This window comes from Rhea pennata, chromosome 3 (genome assembly GCF_028389875.1).
Source record: "Rhea pennata isolate bPtePen1 chromosome 3, bPtePen1.pri, whole genome shotgun sequence".
In the NCBI taxonomy this organism is placed as follows: domain Eukaryota; kingdom Metazoa; phylum Chordata; class Aves; order Rheiformes; family Rheidae; genus Rhea; species Rhea pennata.
The window spans coordinates 61,855,635-61,876,327 of record NC_084665.1 but is presented as its reverse complement, the minus strand read 5'-3'; the positions used below and the strand labels follow the sequence as shown (position 1 = coordinate 61,876,327).

Genomic DNA, 20,693 nt, shown 5'->3' with positions numbered 1-20,693 from the left:
TAACAGTTTCACAAGAAATGAAGTAGCTTTATTTAAGCTGCAGTAGAGCATTTCTTGTAGTGTCACACAAGAATATGCAATACTTGTGTGCATGTGAGTAAAACTCCTCAAAGAGAAGACAGCAGTAAGTACAATCTGGCACAGAACACACATGGGTAATATCAAGAGGAAGCCTTATCTAATACTTTTATTAATGACCTGTTTTGAGGTCAGCTTAGCATACTAAGGAAATCTGCTGATGCCATGCTGTTGGGCTATTATTGATGTAGGGGGGCGCTGTATGGAGAGACCTGAAGGCCTGCAGTAATAGGGTCCCATTTAAATAGTTACTTGCGGGTGTGGGGAAAGAAGGTCTCTACATGGGATAGAAAGACATAGGTTAATTAGTGATAGGATGACTGCCTTGCCCTTGTGAGCTACAATGCATGGGGATTCTTTAATGGAATGCATTAATAGAAGGTGCTCTTGAGATACTTCCTTGAATACAGGCTGCAGTTCTGCTTGTCCTTGTGCAGGGAAAGATGAATTTAAAGCAGAACCCTAGAAAGGTTTTGGGATGACTAGAGGCAGAAAGCTTCCTCATGAAAGGAGACTGCTTGGCTTGTTTAGCGTGGTAGAATTAAACAAGTTACCTTCAGCTGTATAAAATGTGAAGAGTTTAAATGCAAAAGAGGAGAAAGAGCTGCTTTAAGCAAAACCTGTGGCTCAGGAGGCTTTTAAACATTAGAGAAGTTAAGTTTCTTACCCCTGCTGGTGGTCTTGGGAGACTATTCCAAGACTTAACATCCCTTAAGATAAAGCTTGAAAGGATGCAACTTAATGTAGCTGCCTATAGGAGCAGGGGACTGGAATTGATGACTTGCAAGGTTTTTCTCAGTCCTATATTATTAATAACAGGCTAGTGTGCTTGGCATTAAGTGGTTAGACAAGTCCCCCATACCTGCTTGATGTTGAATTATACATCAATTCTGGAAAAGAACTTGAAGACAGCATTTAAGTCTTTAGCCAGACCTTTGGCACTCTGTAAACAGCTTATGACAGACTGGTTGAATTCTAATGCCATAAGCCAGCTGGAAAAGGTGTAAGTGTAGTGATAGGAATACATTATAAATACAAGTTATAATGGTTCATTTTTTTTGTTTTCCAGTTCTTCACAGAGATTGATACAACTGTATTGAAACTCCCAAATTATTTTTGCATATCGCAATGCTCATAATAAATCTGTCAGTTTTCTATTCTTAAGTGCTCATAATTGTAAAAGTATAATATTACTATGGATGAGGCATTGATTAAAACCACTCTTAGCTCATGGATAGCTATAGATTTAGCCTGGAATAAATCTTTATCCTTTCCATGTAAGCATAAATTGCACCATCAAGTGATACGGTGTTTTTCTGGGCACACCAGTGCACATCAAGCACACTAATGTTTTTTTTTGGTGCAAAAGGGAGGGAAGCTTACATTTGCCAAGTTTAAGTACTCCCACTCCTGGCTGCAAAAGGAAGGTAATGAATTCTATTAATAGTAAATTCAGGGAGCAGTCTGCAGATGACAAATTATAAGAGAATGAGCTCATAATGGTGCTTAAAACCAAATTACTGTATGAGCTGAGTAAGTAAGTGTTTCTGAGGTCAGTTTGTTCTAGGATGTTAGCTGCTGCAGAGAAATTAAGTGTGTTAACTGTTGTGTTAGTCACTACTTAAAGAATTTCTTAGCCGCCTTAAAGGGCAGAGGGTAGAGATAAGCCTTTCTTCTCTTCTCCCTCCCCCAACATGACTATCTTTCTCTGTCCACTAAGGAAAACAACCTATGGTAGATCAGGATTCTGAGAATAAGATTTCTTGATGACTACTAAACATTTCTGCATCAATGACATTTCTATTTGGCACTTTGTGTCCAGAGACCTTTATGCGCACTGTAAATCCCACAGTCACTCAGTTGACCTTGAAGGGAAGCAATGCTGCCTAAGATCACTGAACTGCACAACCCACTGTTAAATAATACATTATAGCTGCTTTGCATGTTTGCTTTGAAGCCTAGTTTCAGCATTAGGTAACATTTAGCCTGTGAGCTGTAGAGTGCAGCTCTTTGCTGAAACAACTGAAGCTGTGGGTGTTTCCTGAGCATTGTATAGGATCTCCCCCCCCCCCCCCCCCCCCCCCGGAAAGGGAGAAAATAACTGCTGACTCTGAGTTAGGACACAGGCTTATCTCAATGTAACAGTTAACTGTGTTGCATCCCTATTACTCATTTCTTCAGATCCAGATTTTGTTTCTCATCCTAGTCCCTGCTTCTTAGTGACCAAATTGCCTGACGACTTTGCATCTGCTCTCATCTTTAAGAGAGTATAACTAGCAGCCATGTGCTCACCTGGGACTGATGACCATCTGACATTATAAGCTGTCAATTAAAATAAAAATCCTGAGTGTAAGAACTAAAATGCAGAACTAATCTTCTAACTGAGCAAGCCGGAGGAACCTTACTGTTTGATGACCAGTGACTGTTGTATTTGGATGCACACTGTGCAACTACAATGGGAGAGGTGCTGGGACCCATCCACATGGTACTCTGTAGCAAATATGGAATTACCCTGTAAGACTGTAGCCGGTTACTGATGCACGAAGTATTTGATGTAAATTGGCAGGTGGATTTGTTTAATTGATACTCAGCGCTTTCAGTGTGGGACAGAATAACTTTCCCCTAAAAGCTAGTACAGTCTTGCAGACAAATTTTTGCAAGTTACTTCAGTAGACCCCCAGCCTACTCTGTATACATTTCATGAATCACTGGTGCATTTTTGTTTGATGTCTGTGCTTCAGTAGTGAAGGCCATGTGACAAGTTTTATCTCAGAAGAGACATGGTCCTGATGCTGTTTTACAGATCAGAAGGGGTGTCTTGCTGATCTTCCCAAACAATTTTTCTGTCAGTATTACCTATAATTTCTCTAGAGCAATTCCTTTGTGTTTAGCTGCTATTCCAGGACTTGCAATGGCCTCCGTTTGTCTGGGAGCAAACAGCAGCTGTTGCATACTGTTCGAAGTACCTTGGCTGGAAGTACATGGGACGTAGATCAGGCTGATCTGTGATCACAGGTGATCAAATCATATGATCCCACTCACAAATTTTGCAAATGCTCTGTGGTGTGTTCCAGTGAAGCTCATAAGATGAAGGAGAGAGCTTTTTGTGACACTGGTAAAACTGAAGAGTGACTTACCCAGTCCACAGAGCGCACTGGGGCAAACGTATTGGTAACTAGAACACAGAATGAAAGTACATTGTTACCTGGCTCAGTGCAGCTCGTTACATTGCTGTTTCTCCTTGTATAAAGATAGTTCACCTTCTTTCTGCACTTTCACTTGTGTAAGACTGCAGATGTTCCTGACAGGTCAGGCACAAAACCCCTCTCGTTTGGCCTTTAATGTTGGCCAAAAGCTGGTGCATACAGGAAAGGACTTGAAGGTGTGCAATGTTGCTCTTGTTCTGAACTGCAGTGTTGGGTGCTGAAAGTTTTTATATGCTGAGTTATTGTATCCTTCCTGTGAATTTGTCCAGTCTCCCCTTGAAACCATGCAAACTTTGGTATCTGCAGTAGGCTGTAACAAAGGTTTTTGTAGATAACTTTTCAAACAGTGTGAAGGTTATCTACAAAACTCCTTGCTACAGCATTATTTGAAGAACTACTTTCACTTGTTCTGAAATGACCAGCTTTGATGCCCCCTACTTATTCCATGGATAGAGGCAGTAACATTGGTCCTTATCCACTCTGTCCATGTGACTCATGATTTTTATATGCTGTTACGTCTTAGCCTCACCTAACTTTCTTCCAAACTGAGAAGTCCTAACCAGCGTAGCTGTCCCTTGCGTGGGAATCATTCCATGTCTTTGAAAATCCTTGATATTTTTCCAGTTCTATTCTTACAAAACAAGCAAAAAAACTGCAACTTCCTTTGTATCCTGTTGTGTCTCTAGCAGGGAAGAGCATGGCTGTTGACAGTATTTCTCTAACAGTCAGTTGTTCTCCTCAGGCTCTCAGGGCACAATCCTTGGAGGGAGTAAGTCATAGCCTTTCCTTGTATTTGTGTCCCCCTGCTCCTCAAATCTAATGTGTCATCCTTCCATCTTGGAAGAATAATCATTGTACCTTATGCTAATGCTTTTCGTATAAAGTCTACCAGAAAAGCATGGAGTGCTGGTTGCTGGTAGACTGTGTTGTTACTTCGTTTCAAGGGGAAAATCTGCCACATTTTTGACTCTTCAAAATTAGTCTGGGGCTTTTCATACACACACACACTGCTCTTTAGAATTGATGCCTCTTCATAAGTATCAGAATAAAAGACATTGGTGCTGGAGTCTGGATTTATGGAAAGCTCTAAGGCTATGATATTTTTACTTTTATTATCCATGTCTTCAGACAGTGCTCTCGTTTGTTGTGACTTGATACTGTGAAGCACAGCGTCTCTGTAACTTGTTATGTACCTATTCTTTCCAAATTGAAAACATTGAACATGGGTATGAAATGGTATTTGGATTATTGATACTGGTTATGGTGTTTGGGTTATGGATTATGGTTTGTGTTATGGACTAGGACTAAAAATTATTCAAATATTTTTTCCTTTGCATGGATTGCAGAAGTATTCTATTACTTTGTATAGCTGATTGGCATAAGTACTGAGGAGGTTAAATGGCTTTAAAAGAGTAAAATTATAGTAAAACTTGGGAGCTTAAATCTCAGTATTATCTACAGTTTACCTCATGCTGACACTTGCGCAAGACCACAAAGGACAGATCTGATTCATTCGGGATGCTGACTGATTTCTTGAAACAAAGCTTGTTTGTGGATTGGTTGTGGGGGTTTTCTTTAAACTTCACATATAAGGCCTTAGTCTTGCAACTTCATTGTATTTAATGGGATGCAACAGCTGTCATGACAAAACAGTCTGAGTATGAAGGAGTTTGATGCAGTGGCCTGCAGTTTTCCTCCGTATTTGTCCTTTGGGTACAAAGGACCAATTGTTGCTGCAGTCTGTGTTCTTGAATCCATGCTAACGTCCATTGAGGGCAAACTGCACGTACAAGGAGCAGTAAGTGCTGTGCTGAGCCTACTGGCACTGGTTGTGTGTGGCTGAAAAAAATCACTGCCACTTGTATACAAATATTCCTACAATGCTAATAAGATATTATCCAGCATCAGAGTTTCCTTAAAACAAATGTTAAATCTCTTTTTTTTTTCAAAAGAACACCTTAAATATTCTGTTCACTTCCTGCCCTTATCTGTGTTGAAAATAAACTATTCTGACAGCCCTCAGAGAAAATAAGATTAAGTATTTTGCAAAAAACCATCTGGGATCTCTAATTCTAAAGGGTTTGGGACTTTCAGGATTCAATTATGTTGCTTTTATGCCTTGTTAAAACCTAGGGAAATGGTGCTTCAATTTTTAAACATCTCTGTCACTGGAGACAGAATGATGCAGTTTGGGAAAGAGAGAGGGAAACTTTTGAGAAAGATCCTTCTCTGGGAAGAGCACTTGATGAGTTTTACTGTTTCATGGAAATAATAATGGCAACTGTACAGAGCTGATCAGAGATGGCGAAAGCTCCAAGTCTGAAGCTGAGAGCTTGTCATTTGGGAGTAATGGCTGTCTGAGATGCAGGGTTGTGCGCATGTGCCATACCTACATGCAATTTGCATGATCATCTGGCATGCAGAGTGTTACTGCTTCAGCTAAGATAAAGAACTGAAATACAGCCATGGCTGTTTCTCTGCTTTTTTGCAGATGTCTGCTCTGCAGTTTTATTACATGCTGATACAAAAAATAGCAGGTTTTAGCTGAGGAAGATGAGATAGGCAGGCAATTTAGTATGATGTCTTCTACTGTATCTATAAACTAAAAAGATTTGAATTCATGTTCTAGGTTATCTTAATGTCTAAGTAAATGGAAGGTTTCACGCTGTCTCACAAGGAAGAGACCGGTTTGCATAAGTTTTTATAAGGTTTTTTCACCTTACATGGAAGGAGCAAACTAGACTCCCATTACCTTGAGTAAACTTAGGAAATTTCCAGTTAATATAGCTGATAGAGTTATTGCTTCTCAAATGCTGAAGATTACTACCAAAAAGAAAACAGAAAAGTGTATGAGCTGTTGCATTTAGGCTGACTGACAGATAGTAACAATCATGCTGGACTAATTACTAGTTTTTGAGATTCATTTAATATATGCCACTGTATTCATTCTCTCTCATGAGAAGGTGAGCAAGATTTTAAGGAGCAAAAGCCAGGCTATCAAACTCTTAGCGGTTGCAAAGGCAGTAGTGTCTGTCTGCTTCATAAACTCAGAGGAATTCCAAAGGAACGTGACTTAATGTTCCCATTTATTTGTAATGCAGAAACAATGTTTAAGCACAATGAGATTTGAAGCTGAATACGTCCTTTAGTTCACAGTCAGGTCTATTTGATTTAACAAGGTATGCAGAGAAACCGGGCTGGTGAAGTCAGTGCAACGTGCTCGTGTAGATATGGTCTTGTCAGTTAAGCGCATGTTAGTAAGGCACTTGACTGTTTTGCTGTGCTGCCACTGCTCTCTCTGAAATACCGGACCTTGGGTGCGCAGTTCTGAAAGGCTTCTGGTGAGAGGAGGGGAGGTGCACCTGGTTCCTACTGAAGGGCTTTCTCCAGTATTCTGCCATACATCTCTTTCCCCACCCTCCGAGTCACGAATTGGATTGTCCTAAAAGACTTAAAATTTATCCTGCAATTTTAGCTTCTTGGTGAGAGTATCCTGGAGAGCCTCTCCTCCCTGTCTCCTCCCCCCCCCCAAAAAAAAAAAAAAAAAAAAAAAAGAAGTGCAACCTATGTCATCTCAAGATTGCATGGAGGTGGTTATATAGTATCCCAGCATGTTATTGCTGCAGCAATTACTGTTCCTTTGTTTCTTTTTTTGTTACTCAGCCTGCAAAATAAAATTTCTTTTTTTCTTCCTTGTTCATTTAAGAGTTGTTAGTTCTCTTTGCTGTAAACATTTCATGTTTCAGATGGCTCCCTTTTAGAAGAGATCTGTAATCAGTGACATGCTAATAAACCTCATTGTTTCCTCCTAAACTGTAGGAAAAAAATGACCTGCATTTAGTGCTAACTTCCCTTGATTAACTTTTGCCCCTTTCCAAAAAAAAAAAAAAAAAAAAGCGTCCAAATTTGGATAATAGCATTCCAGTTGGCTAGTTGTCAGGCAAGCCGAGTAGCAGAATAGCCACCTTCTGTAAGGCTTCCTGTGACAAGTATACTCAAGAATGCAAAGTTTCCTTCTATGTAATAGCATCACGCTGGGAAATATGATGTTTGTCTGGGGATTATAACAGACCACATCCTTGTCTACAGTCCTGCTGCAGCCCATTGTTTGCCAGCCTGTAATTTGTTCACCTGTCTGTCTCTTGTTCATTCTCACCCTCTAAGTATAAACCTTCTATTCCTCTGACTTATCAAGATCTTTGAGTTCTAGCTCCGTCCTCCTAAACAGATTATTTTTAGTTCTTGGCTGGGGCTGCTGTTTTCAGACCTATAAGTGTACTCTGACTTCCCAGGGACCATGAGAATACCTTAATGACATTTTCTTACTCTCACCACCCAGCCTCCTCACTTCAAGACCTTGGTCAGCAAAGGTCAGAACATGTGTCCCTTAAGTACCTCCAACAAGGTGTAGGTGCTGAATCCATTTGGAGGGAAGTCTCATTTTAGCAATCCTGCAGCACCGGATAAATATTGACTTGATGTTCATGAAAGTATCTCCTGATTTGACAGATGTCATGCAGAATTTAGGTGTACAACTTGTTGTTCAGGTGTTGTAGTTTCACATGGCTTAGACTTATGTACCTAGTTTATGCCATATGGGACAACATCAAATATATTACTAGATTAGGCTTGATCCATTAGGCACATTATCCTGTTGGAAGAAACAACTGGCTCTACATGCTGTGTTCTTGACATGTTGGTGTTTGTAGGTGCTGAAAGATATTACAATAAATGGATCTATTATCTTTATAGTTTCTGGAGTTCTTTAAGCTACCTCTTCCCTCAGAGCAGTCCTCTTCCCTCTTCAGTCTCTGAACTGTTAGCTATTGCTTTCAGTAATTTGCAGAAGACAAAAATTCAGGCACTGAAGCCTCAGCAAAACATTCTGAGGGCTGAAACCTCTAGGGTTTTTCCCTAATGAAAGTTGAGAATTTTCCCAAAATAGTTTACATGAGCTGGGACTATATTTACACTATCAGTGTGCAGCCCAGTATTTATCATCAAACTAGGAGTTTTCAATGTGATCTCCTTTCTTTACCGTTGGGCCTGGAACCAACAAACACCAGTGCATAGAAGGTAAATGAACAGGGAAAAATTTAGTGCCCTTTCTGGGGCTGCTACATGAAATCACTTTTCGTATTGGTAGAAACCTAATCAGTATACCCATCTATAAACAAGTCTGATTGCTAAGGTTGAAGTGGGATTACTTTGCCCACCAAAGTGCATTGGTGGAAAGTGCACTGGGGAAAAGCTTGTCTGTTATTTCTTAGAGCTGCAATAGTAGTTGTCATTTGTGTGGTAGAAGACCATAATTTGTGCAGACCTGCAGAAGTGATAATGCAAGCCAGGCCAACTTCTTCCAACTTCTTAATACTACTGCTTTCTCTTAGTTGTTGTTAAAGCCCCGTACTCTATAAGCAGAACTGTGTCCATATGCTATACAGATAGTCTGGATACATGCAAGAAGTCACAGAATCACAGGATGGTTGAGCTTGGAAGGGACCTCTGGAGATCATCCAGTCCAACCTCCCTGCTCAGGCCTGTAGACACTTACTTCACAGTGTGTGCTGAGCAGGTGCAGCACTTCAGAAAAACCCTAATGCCCTCTGTACTACGTGGCTGATCTATGTACGATCTAGGATTTCCAGATATCCAGTGACTGAAGAAAACAAGCATGCTTATCTAGGTTTCTCCATTATGGCAGTGCTAATTGCCAAAGCTTGGAAAGATAAATCCACAAGCATTTGTATTTGCAGACCTGCTATTTAAGAGAGTCTAGTCTTTATCCCTCTTTGGGAAGAGGAAGAAAGCATTCCTGAGCATTTTCTGAGGTATTTAGAGCTGCATAATGATAAGGATATGCGCATTAGGTACTGGTTTCTCCTGTTGTGTGTGTAAGCTGATATTTACTGCCTTTTATCTTACGGATTCACTGGAAATAAATTGAACAGTATTTAAAAATGACACAACTTCATGGTTTCACTGAACCATATTATGATGCAAGTGAACTTAAGGGTAATTGGATTTCATGCATCAAAACCTGAAATGCTCACAAATGGCTTACTGGGTATGTGGACTGGGGGTAAAGGGGGTTCCTGCTCCATCCTCTTTTTCCCCTTCAGTACAGGATGTTTGACAATGGAGCAGTTAAATGTAACTGGAGATGGATGGATGGTCAAATTCAAAGTTACCGCACTGACAGCATCTAGAAATAGATTCCGAATCAACAAGCTGTAGTGCAGATGTCAGACACTCTGCATGCACAGGTACTTTTTTTGATTGGTGTCCAGCATACCTGGGAATAGTGCATTTATGCAAAGGAGGGATTGAAAGGTAGGGTTGTCTTAGGTTCCTATCTAGGTCCTGGATCTTAAACAGAGAATATGTTGCCACTCAGCTGATTGGCAGCACATTGTCTCCTTGAGAGGCAATGTTTTCCGGATCTATTTTTTCAGATGACGCTCTTAATTTTCCAGACTAGATGCTTGTGTGGCGCACAATTTCTGAAAGGCTGCTGTGTCCCATGGATTGAACCCATGGGTAGAAGGAGTGATGTGATAAATGCTAGACATGAGGGCGTTACTAAAAGCAAGAAAGACCCTATTCTAACTGCTATAACTTCTAGTACAAAAACTTCCTGTAATGATACCATTATTTAAAGTATATTCTTAAGTTCTTTCTAGTTCCACCTTTCATTTTATGACCTCTCTTCTATCACAATTGGAAACCTAGATAATGTTACAATTTGATTCTGTGTCAATACAAGTGATTCTGTGACTTCTTGCATGTATCTGAACAATTTAAAGTTGTGGGATTCATATTTAGTAAAGTTCAGTGGAGTAAGTTCTTCAGTTTATGTTGTTTCTTATGATTCGTGGTTTGCTATGAGGTCTTTTTTATTATTATTATTTTAATGTAAATGGCGTTGCCTTTCCAACAGCATGGCTTCCCCCCCCCCCCTTGGATCAAATTTATTAGTAATTTCATATATTCTAGGAGGAAGATGGAAAAACCTCATGTTCTTAAGCCTTATGTGGCAGAAAAGGTAATGTTTTAGTACACACAAACAAATCTCCTAAGGCCCTTTTTTTTAAAATTCATTTTAAGTGTGTTAGTCATGGATAATAAGTATAATCATAAAGTTTACAACATCAGCCTACAAAATGGGAGGTTGGAGTTTACCATCTAGAATTTATTGTTAGGTGCATTAAAAATTGTTTGTGTATAACTTTTTTTTTATTTTTTTCCTTGCGTGTATTCTGATACAATAACTGCTTTCTTTAACTGCTTTCTTTGTGGTTATGACCAAGTTTTAGTCCTGGGATACTGCCAGGATTTGTTAGGAACTTTACACATGACCTGCCTTCCCTACATAGGGTAAGCAAGACTTTACAAGTGGAAGTTATCTTAACTATCTTACTCTTTTTGTTGCTGATAGTAATTAGTCTGAGCTGTTCCCTCTCATTCCCCAACAATATTTTGAATATTTTGTCATCCTGGGTTTTGATTTAATTGCCTTGGTGCCATGGAGAGTTTCATATGGTCTGAGATGAATGCAACCTTGATCTCCTCCTCACCAGACAGACAATAAGGCTTCTTCCGATAGTCTAAACCAGGGTTTTAAGTGGTTTAAGCCCTGATTGCCTGCCTCATTACCATCTCCTCTGTGGCTGAAATTGTGTGGAGTGGTTGTAGGAAATCCATATAGAATATTGTCAAAAAGATTATGTTCTTGTTGAACTCAAGACTTAAAAGAAAGAGGGCTTAATGTGTAGGAAGGAGGCCTCCAGGATTTTTCCATGCAGTCATCAACTCATTGAAATTACAATTATTATAGGTGCTATCTCTTTTCTGCCTGTTATGTGGCTGGAAGTTTGTCTGAATGCAGACCAGGGAACTTCTCTTTATCCTGCTGGTCATTCAGCCACCCTTTGAGAACACAGAAATTAATATTTACTGCATGTCCCGGATGTCCTTGGAAGCTTTTGGATACCAGGCACCCACGTTCTTGCACATTTATAGCTAAATGATTCAAGTTGAAAGCAGATGACTTCAACTTTTGGTCTTAAAACTGAAACCAGTTTTGAACAATGATGTAAATAGATGATTTTAGCACTAAATATCTCACTATCTAGCTCTTCCTTTAAGAAGAGAACTGTGCCCAGAAGGGTCTTTGGGGTTGGAATAACATAAAATATTCCCTTGAACCAGAGAGTTTTTGTTTGGTTGGTTGCTTTTTGTGTCTTTTTGTTTGTTTGTTTTAACAGCAAATAACCATTTAGGAGACAGAGTAAGAGAAGAGCATTCTGGTGCCATCTGGAATTTTATGGCCAGCCAGCATCCTATAGATTTTCTGTAAAGAGTGGGAGGCACTCCCTTTCAATTTCTTTTACTTCTTACATTAGTAATGCTTATTTTACACCCATGGTGGTGTTCCAGCAAGAAGGACAAATAACTCTTGCACAATACAAAAATACAGATTATGAGCATATGTTTTCTTGAAGGGGGGTAGAAAGGGATTAGAATATGATTAGGGATTTATCATTGAGTGGGATTAGGCAACAGGAGCCTTTTAAGGTCACATCTTCAAATCACGAGCTTGCTGTTCCTAAAACTTTGGTATCTGGACTCTCTCTCCCTTGCTACCCTGGAAACACTGTTTGGGAAAGCTTTGCTTTTTACGGCATGGGGAAGATTCTTCAGTGTGCTTACATACTTCCTCATGAATTCCAAATGCTATGGCTGAGGAAGTTGGAGAAGGGAGCTCTTGGAAACCTACACACTCTTTCTCTTTTTTTTTTTTTAATTTTTTCTTTTTTTGATTGTTTTTCAATTTCTCTAAAATGAAGACTGCTGAATTTCCTAATAAATAAATAATAATAATAAAAAAGATTGTTTGATTTGCTCCTTCCTTGCAAGCTTGTTTACTGCTTCTGTCGCATGATTAACTGCTAATGAACTACTTCTGGTCACCAGTTAAGCACTCTTGTGTCCCGCCTACAGTATCACCTTTCTTTCAGTCTACTTCTGCCATTGCAATAAATCTCATTATAGTATTTATTCAAAAGCAGTGGCTGTTGGTGAACTCTTACCCTGCAGTATCACTTAATATCCATAACAATTGTTCTCAGGCACTGAGTAGAGTTTTGAGTGTAAGAATGAATGTTTATGGGATCAGTTTTGATTGCTTTATCTGCAGTCTTGCCTTTAAAACCTCAGATTAATTCCAGCTCTAATATAAATGGGGGTTAAACTGTAAATCTTTAATTTAGTCATTAGGGCCCTTTGTAATCCAAGAGATGACCTGCAGGCAATTTTGCTTGCCTGCTCATGGGAACTCTTACTTCAGGGGACTCTAAGCCTAGAAACAATCAATCAACTCTAAAATGTCTTCTCAATTAACCAGAAACTCAATCCAATTCTTTGCTGATTAGGAAAACCTGCAAAGCAATCTGGATAAGCCAGAAAAGTCGGTGCCCCAATTAAGTTTAACAGTGTGATAACAAAAATTAGGGCTTAAGTGTGTATGTTATAAAGGTTAAGGTAATGCATCAAAGTATGGCAGCTGTATTGTACACAAAGGTACTGTGTTAACACAGAGAAGCTTTCAATACCTCTTAAACAATGCTTTTTGTTTTTCTCCTTAGATCAATGTTCGAGTTGTTACTATGGATGCGGAGCTGGAGTTTGCCATCCAGCCAAACACTACAGGCAAACAGCTGTTTGACCAGGTCAGTAAAGGGTTGGTTTGGAGTCTTGTTGCTTAAGCTTAAAGTACCTTTCAGACTGTAGTGTTTTTTTAAGAACAGATTCCAAACCTACGTTTTTCCCTGCCTAATCACCTTCCTCTCACTGCCAGCCCTCCTTCCCCTGGCCCCACAACCTTCTAATCAAAGGGCCCTGGTCCTAACTACGGTCTCTGAATTCCATCATGGTAAAATAAATAAGCAAAAATCCCCACAGGTATGTTATGCTCCAGTGGTACCTGTCTTCCTAGCAATGCTGAGTTATAAAGTGTTACAAGGTATTTAAACTGTTTAGACAACTTAGCTATTGTGTAAAAATGCACCTCTTGCTTTGAAATACAGCCTAACTTTTATTTATTTTTCAAATTCTAAAGTTCAATTGTTGTCCTTAAGAATAAAGAGCTGTAGATTTAGGTTTTCAAATAGTTGATGAAGATGGGTATCGTTGCATTCTCTGGATGAAGGTAGATATCACTACATTCATTTAGAAGCAGAGTTGGAGGTAGCTACTTGCCATAGGTGTATGAGTTTGACAAACTACTAGAGAAGCAGAAGAGTTTGTGATTTACAGGCAGAAACTATGGCAACATGCCTTGTAAGAAGTCCCTGTGTGGCAAAACAAAGCAGAGACCTAACCAGCGTCCCTCCAGGGATTCCTCGGGAAGTGGAAGTGGAGGACATGAGCAGCCAGGTCTACCTGCTTCCTTACTGCTACTATTCCTGCTGTTGCATTAACAATTACACAGGTCTGTTTGGAGATGAGCCTGCAAAGAGGCTCAGTGAAGACAGCTAACCTGAACAAAGAGCACTTTCGGTAAAATGTTATGTTTTTCTTAAGTAGCTTGCTTTTATAAAACTGATTCAGAATTAAAAAAAAAAAAAAAAAAACAAAAAAAACTTGTTTTTAGATATTCCTGATGGAACTCTTAAAATAAAGAACCAATTTATGCAAACTACAATTTAAACATATTAAGTTGCTTAAGAAGTGTTACAGGAATTCCTTTATACTTCTGCTCTTGTCCTCTGCTAGCGCTCGTAGCAAAGGTTGGTTGAGCTTTAACTCTAGTATGCAGAGCTGTCTAAACAATATTATTTCCCTTGATTTTCTAAGTTACTGTCCATATCATTTCTCATTTCAGTAAGTTAGCTAGAACTTTCTAGGCCTTATGACAACTGTGCAGATTTCCAATAAGAACTATTTAACAAAAAAAAAAAAAAAAAAAAAAAAAAAAAAAAGTTCAGTGGCTTCTTAGGAGTGAAAGGAAACAAAATTATAATCTCAGCAGAATTTCATAGTACAAAATCTAGTATTACAAATTGTGTGTTTAGCATCAAATTTTTTGCTTTATTGATTATTACTGATGTGGGATGAACTTCATGTAGTCATTGGAAATTTGGTGAAATGCATATGAAACATATGAAACATCTGTATTTTATTGAACCATCTTTCAGTATTTGACCTTTCACCCCTTGCATCTGAGTGACTAACTTCCCGTCTCCTCCATACTCCCCAAAACCAGAGAACACAGGTTTCATCTTTGAAGGTATAAAATCTCTATGACTGAAAGCCATTTTTTAAAAAAGAATGCCTTTGTCCATAGACTGCAAATGTGTCCTATGTTCCTTATGACTAAGACTCAACAAGGATTTTGTCTGTATATCACTGATGTTTGCTTCTGTTAAAGCCAGGGTTAGCTTTCTAGCAGAACAGAAACTACTTCCTTGACCTCTAGCTGAGAAGCACGGACTCCTGAGAACATAGAAAAAGGCAGGATGCTTCAGATCAAGATCCGTCTTGTTCTGTGTCTATATGGCTGTGACCTCCCAAAGACAGAATGCGTGCTTGCAGCATTTCTTACACTACGGATAGAATATCACCTCATCAAGATTTGGTCCTTACATCCTATAGCTTGAGATAGGCTTAAAATCTGGGATTGGAAGGTTTTACCAGTAGTCTATCCTTTGTTTGGATGTGCCACTGCACCTCAAGAGGAGTCTTAGGTAAAACTGTGCCGGTCCAAAACTTGGGAAGGTGAAGACTCTATATTTAGCTGCAGCTGTTCTGACAGCTTTTCTTCAGTTTGGCTGTGCAACTCTTTTACTACATCCTTATCTTGGGTGGAGTTTACACTCAGATAAAGTCTATGGAGGCAACAGGTTTTCACTGGTATGAGGAGTGGCCCAGCTTGAACTACTGAACCACTTTGCAGGGGCGGTAAGGGAGGGGAAAAATGTTAAAGAAGCAGGCTTTTCTTAAAAACCACGAGATGATTTCTTGGTTTGGCTATCAGCTAGCAAAACTGTTCAGACAGTGCACTTGTGCTTTAGTGGCTTTGCTAGCTTAAGTATAAACTGCACGTAAGATGGATCATAACTCCCTTCAAAAGGAGGAGAGGGAAAAGAATGAAACCTGCCTATTCAGTTGGGCTTTGCTCAAGACACACCTCTGCAGAGGTTACACTGTGATATTCTGAGGTATTTCAAGGACCTGTGTAATGGGCTTGGAAACTACCTGGAGTACATCCCCTTGGCTGGCCCAGGGGACCCGTGTGCTTTTCTGGTAACAAGGGAAAGATGGACCACTAGCAGCTTCTGGGAGTGACTTGGGGAACAGGTGCCTTAGTGGAAGTTTCAACCAGAACAAGTAGGTTGTCAGTTAAAATAATTTCTTAAAGCAATTGTAGTGTTCTTTTGGAGCAGATAATTTGACAAAGAAGGCACAAAGTGACCAAAGACTTGAAAGCCCTTGTTTGAATATGAACTAGCTTAGCTGTTTTGAAAGAATGTTGCTGAAGCTCTATCTTCAGCATAGTTAAACCAGTTTTGAGTCCACTGCAAAAACAAATCTTGTTTGCTTATTCCACAGGAATGCTTCTGTTGACTTCTGTGATGTCTCTGAAATTCTTCATGAAAAAGGCTTGTACTCTACTTTGTTGTGGAGTATCTAGGCTGTAAAAGTAGCTCAACTGCATCTCATGGCCTTCTCCCCCACTCCATAGTGAGCTTGTTGCTGTAACCTGTCCTATGCTATTTGGAAATGTTCATTGTCCCTTTGAGTAGAATGGGCAGACTTAAGATTTGCTGCTTTGTGCTTTCTCTTCCTCATCTTGACCATAAGAAATGCCTTGGTTTTTAATCCTTCCTTGTTTTGCCATGGAGGAAGCTTATAAACTATTTCCCTGAATATGGTAACTGGAAACATTCATGTCGTTGTTCTTGTTGTTTGACTTCAAATAGGCAAACTGTGAAGTTTAGCTTAACACTTTCTCCTTCCTTGCCTTTAGGTTTTGGGAAGAACTTGAGGGACTACAGCTTCTAAGCTTTCTGATTTATAAGAAGATGTACTTTTTTTTTTTTCCTCAATAACACTCAGATAAATCAAGCAATTGTTACATTTTCGAACACTTACCATTGCAACAATTTTGTGCAACAGAAAGTACCACACTCGACATACCACCACTTTTCTGTTAGATTATGTAAACCCTGTTCTGAGGTTTAGATGTATTTTTAGAAGAGTCAGAAAACTTCATAGTTCTGTGGTAAAATAAGTGAATTTGGGGAAGGAGGGGAAAATAATTTTACTTAAGTAAAAGCTGAAGTATTTGTACTCCATTTCTCTTTAAAAAGTTGTGGGGCTTGTTTGTTTCTTACATGAAGTTAAGTTTACTGTAACTAGTCACTTACTGAAGTAGAATACATGAATTTCAGTCTCCTGAATATAGCCCACAGTTTTCAGTTAGGGAGCTATCCTGCTTCCTCAAATAGTAGGGGCTCACCTTTTTCATAGAATCATAGAATGGCTGAGGTTGGAATGGACTTCTGCAGATGATCTAGTCCAACCTCCCTGCTCAGGCAAGGTCACCTAGAGCACATTGCACAGGATCACCTCCAGATCACTTTTGAATATCTCCAGAGAAGGAGACTCTACAACCTCTCTGGGCAACCTGGTCCAGCACTCTGTCACTCTTGCACTAAAGAAATTTTTCCTCATGTTCAGATGGAACTTGCTGTGTTTCAGTTTGTGCCCATTGCATCTTATCCTGTCACTTGGTACAACTGAAAATAGTCTGGCCCCATCCTCTTGACGCCCTCCCTTTAGATATTTGTAGTCATCGATAAGATCTCCCCTCAGTCTTCTGTTCTCCAGGCTGAACAGGCTTGGCTCTCGCAACCTTTACTCAGAGGAGAGATGCTCCAGTCCTCTGATCATCTTTGTAGCCCTATGCTGAACTCTATCCAGTAGCTCCATGTCTCTCTTGTACTGGGGAACCGAGAATTGGACACAGTACTGTAGATGAGGCCTCCCCAGGGCTGAGTAGAGGGGCAGGATCGCCTACCTCGACCTGCTGGCAACACTCTTCCTAATGCACCCCAGGAGACCATTGGCCTTCTTGACCACAAGGGCACATTGCTGATTTGTGGTCACCTTGTTGTCCACCAACACTCCCAGGTCCTTCTCTGCAGAGCTGCTTTCCAGTAGGTCAACCCCTAGTCTGTACTAGTGCATGGGGTTGTTTCTGCCTAGAGGCAGGACCCTGCATTTGCCTTTGTTGAACTTCATGGGGTTCCTCTCCACCCAGCTCTCCAGCCTGTCCAGGTCTCTCTGAATGGCAGCACAGCCCTCAGGTGTATCGGCCACTCCTCCCAGTTTTGTATCATCAGGAAACTTGCTGAGGAGGCACTCTGTCCCTTCAACTTCTCCATCAATGACCTGGATGAACAGGATGGGACCCAGTACTGACCCCTGGGAGACACTACTAGCTACAGGCCTCCAACTAGACTGCACTGCTGAACACAACCCTCCGAGCTCTGCCTTTCAGCCAGTTCTCAATCCACCTCACTGTCCACTTATCTAGCCCACATTTCCTGAGCTTACCTATGAGGATGTTACAGGAGACAGTGTCAAAAGCCTTGCTGAAATTAAGGGGACTACATCCATTGCTCTTCCCTCATCTATTAAGCCAGTCATTCCATTGTAGAAGGCCATCAGATCGGTTAAGCATGATTTTGCCTTGGAGAATCCATGCTGACTACTACTGATCACCTCCTTTTCCTCCACATGCATAGAGGTGACATCCAGGACGAGCTGTTCTATCACCTTTCCAGAGATAGAGGTGAAGCTGACTAGCCTGTTGTTTCCTGGGTCCTCCTTCTTGCCCTTTTTGAAGACTGGAGTGACACTGGCTTTCTTTCAGTTCTCAGGCACCTCTTCTGTTCTCCACGACCTTTCAAAGATGATGGAGAGTGGCCTAGCAATAACATTTGCCAGCTCCCTCAGTACTCATGTGTGCATCCCACCAGGGCCCATGGACTTGTGGATGTCAAGTTTGCCTGAAGGATCTCTAACCTGATCCTCCTCAGCCAAAGGAAAGTCTTCCTTTCTCTAGACTTTATTCCTTGTCTGCAGGCTCTGGGATTCCCAGGGCTAGGCTTAGCAGTAAAGACTGAAGCAAGGAAGGCATCTCAGTATCTTTGCCTCTCTGTATCCTTTGTCAATAGGTCCCCTGCACCATTTAGTAGGGGGCCCAGCTTTTCCCTAGTCTTCCTTTTGTTACAGTTGTATTTCAAGAAGCCTTTCTTGCTGTCCTGGACATCTCTTGCCAGATTTAATTCCAAATGGGCCTTAGCCTTCCTTGTTGCATCCCTGCATACTCCTACAAGGTTCTTATGTTCCTCCCAAGTGGCCTGTCCCCTTTTCCACATTCTGTATACTGCCTTCTTCTGTTTGAAGTTTGCCAGGAGCTCTTCGCTCATCCATGCAGGTCTCCTGAGCCGTTTGCTTGACTTCTTATTCATAGCAATGCACTGATCTTGAGCCTGGACGAAGTGATGCTTGAATATTAACCAGTTCACTTGGAGTCCCTCCCTTCCCTTCCTTCTAGGGTCCTAACCCATGGAATTCCTCCAAGTAGGTCCCTGAAGAGGCCAAAGTTTGCTTTCCTGAAGTCCTACCTATTGCCCTGATGCCTTCATGAAGGATCCTGAACGCCATCATTTTGTGGTCACTGCAGCCAAGGCTGCCCCCAATCTTTGCATCTCCACAGTTCTCCTCTGCTGTAGAAGGTCCATCAGCACACGTCTCCTCATTGGCTCCTCCACTACCTATGTCAAATGTTATCATGAATGCTCTGCAGGAGCCACCTGGACTGTTTGTGCCTAGCTGTGTTGTCCTTCCAGCACATATCAGGGTGGTTGAAGTCCCCCATGAGACTCAAGGCTGCAATTGTGAGGCTGCTTCCAGCTGTCTGTAGAAGGCCTCATCAACTTCCTCCTTCTGATTAGGTGGCCTGTAGTAAACACCCACAACAGTGTTACCCATGTTAGCCTGACTTTAATCCTTAACCATAAGTTCTCCTCCTGCTCTTCAACCACCCCTAGGCAGAGCTTGATATATTCCAGTTGCTCTCACACACAAAGAACAACTCCACTACCTCACCTTCCTGGCCGGTCTTTCCTAAAAAGCACGTAGCCATCCATGACAGCATTCCAGTCATGCGAGCTATCCCACCGTGTCTCCGTAATTGCAGTGAGATCACAGCCCTTCAACCGCACACAGATCTCCAGTTCCTCCTGTTTATTCCTCATGCTTTGTGCATTGGTGTACAGGTATTTCAGGGAGGTAATCAAGCATGTAGTTTCCCAGGAGGGGTGCAAGAAGATCCTGCATAGTCATGTTCCATGCACACTTCCCTGGCTGCGTGCACCCACTGGAGGCATCCCGACTTGAGCTGCATTTTGCTGACTACCCAGTCTCTATAACTCTCCCCTTCTCCCATCTTTTCTAGTTTAAAGCCCTTTTTACCAGGCTTGCCTTAAAAACTAATGTTTGCTTAGTGGCATTTTTTCAGCTAACTTCTGTAGAACTCCTTGGTGTGTTACATCACTAAACTTTATCAATTGCCTATTAATCAATGTGTCATACGAGCAATAATTCTCAGATTGCTCAACAGAGTGGTGCATTTTTCCCCATCCCCTTCCCATTTATTCTCACAGGAAAATTCTTGGGTACAGACTGCTGCCTTCTACTCATCAGTAAGAAAACTTAAAGGAAGCTAAAGTATGAGCTAATCCAGTGTCCCCAAATCATTGCCATGGACTTTGGAGCAGAATGTTTGTGCTGTTCTCAGAAGGTGCAGTTAGCATGGAAAGGCTGATCCAGTAAACCTCTCTGGCCACTGCTGTCATCTGCAGTACTGTAAATGGGAAGAGTGAAACAGAGCGTTGCTTAGGATCTGAGGCTTGTTAAAGCACATTCAACTGCAGCCTCAAGTCTGTCAAATTTTCTTTAGTTCCAAAGAAGTTAGAGAAGGCTCTCGTCCCTTTACTAGTTCGACTCCCTATGTTTGGAAACAGAGCTGTTTGAGGGGGCTATTCTGCAAATAGCGTCAAGGAAATGATCCAGGTGCATGTGTCGTGGATCTTTCCAGAACTCTCTTGCACAGATCAGTCGCTCTGTCTAGTGCCCACCCTTACAAGCCGCTTAGCTGGCCACAACTATTGAACAATAGGAACAAGCAGGCAGGAGCAGGAGGAGATCAGGATCTTCCTGGGCTGTCTCCTCTACTGAGGAGAAGGAACATATCCAAGCAGTGAATGTGCCATTCAGCCAACGAGGATGTTTCTGGATCTTTAGTCTGGCTGGTCTTTATAATGTGTAAAATGA

General features: G+C 41.0%; 1 protein-coding gene across 1 annotated transcript in view; it reads left to right on the top strand.

Annotated features, from left to right (window-relative positions):
* Positions 1-20,693, top strand: part of EZR (ezrin) — a 41,169-nt gene that overhangs the window by 3,866 nt on the left and 16,610 nt on the right. Inside the window, exon 2 of the mRNA XM_062572431.1 lies at positions 12,932-13,015. Within this exon, the coding sequence (XP_062428415.1) occupies positions 12,932-13,015 (84 nt within the window). The remainder of the gene's footprint in view (positions 1-12,931; positions 13,016-20,693) is intronic.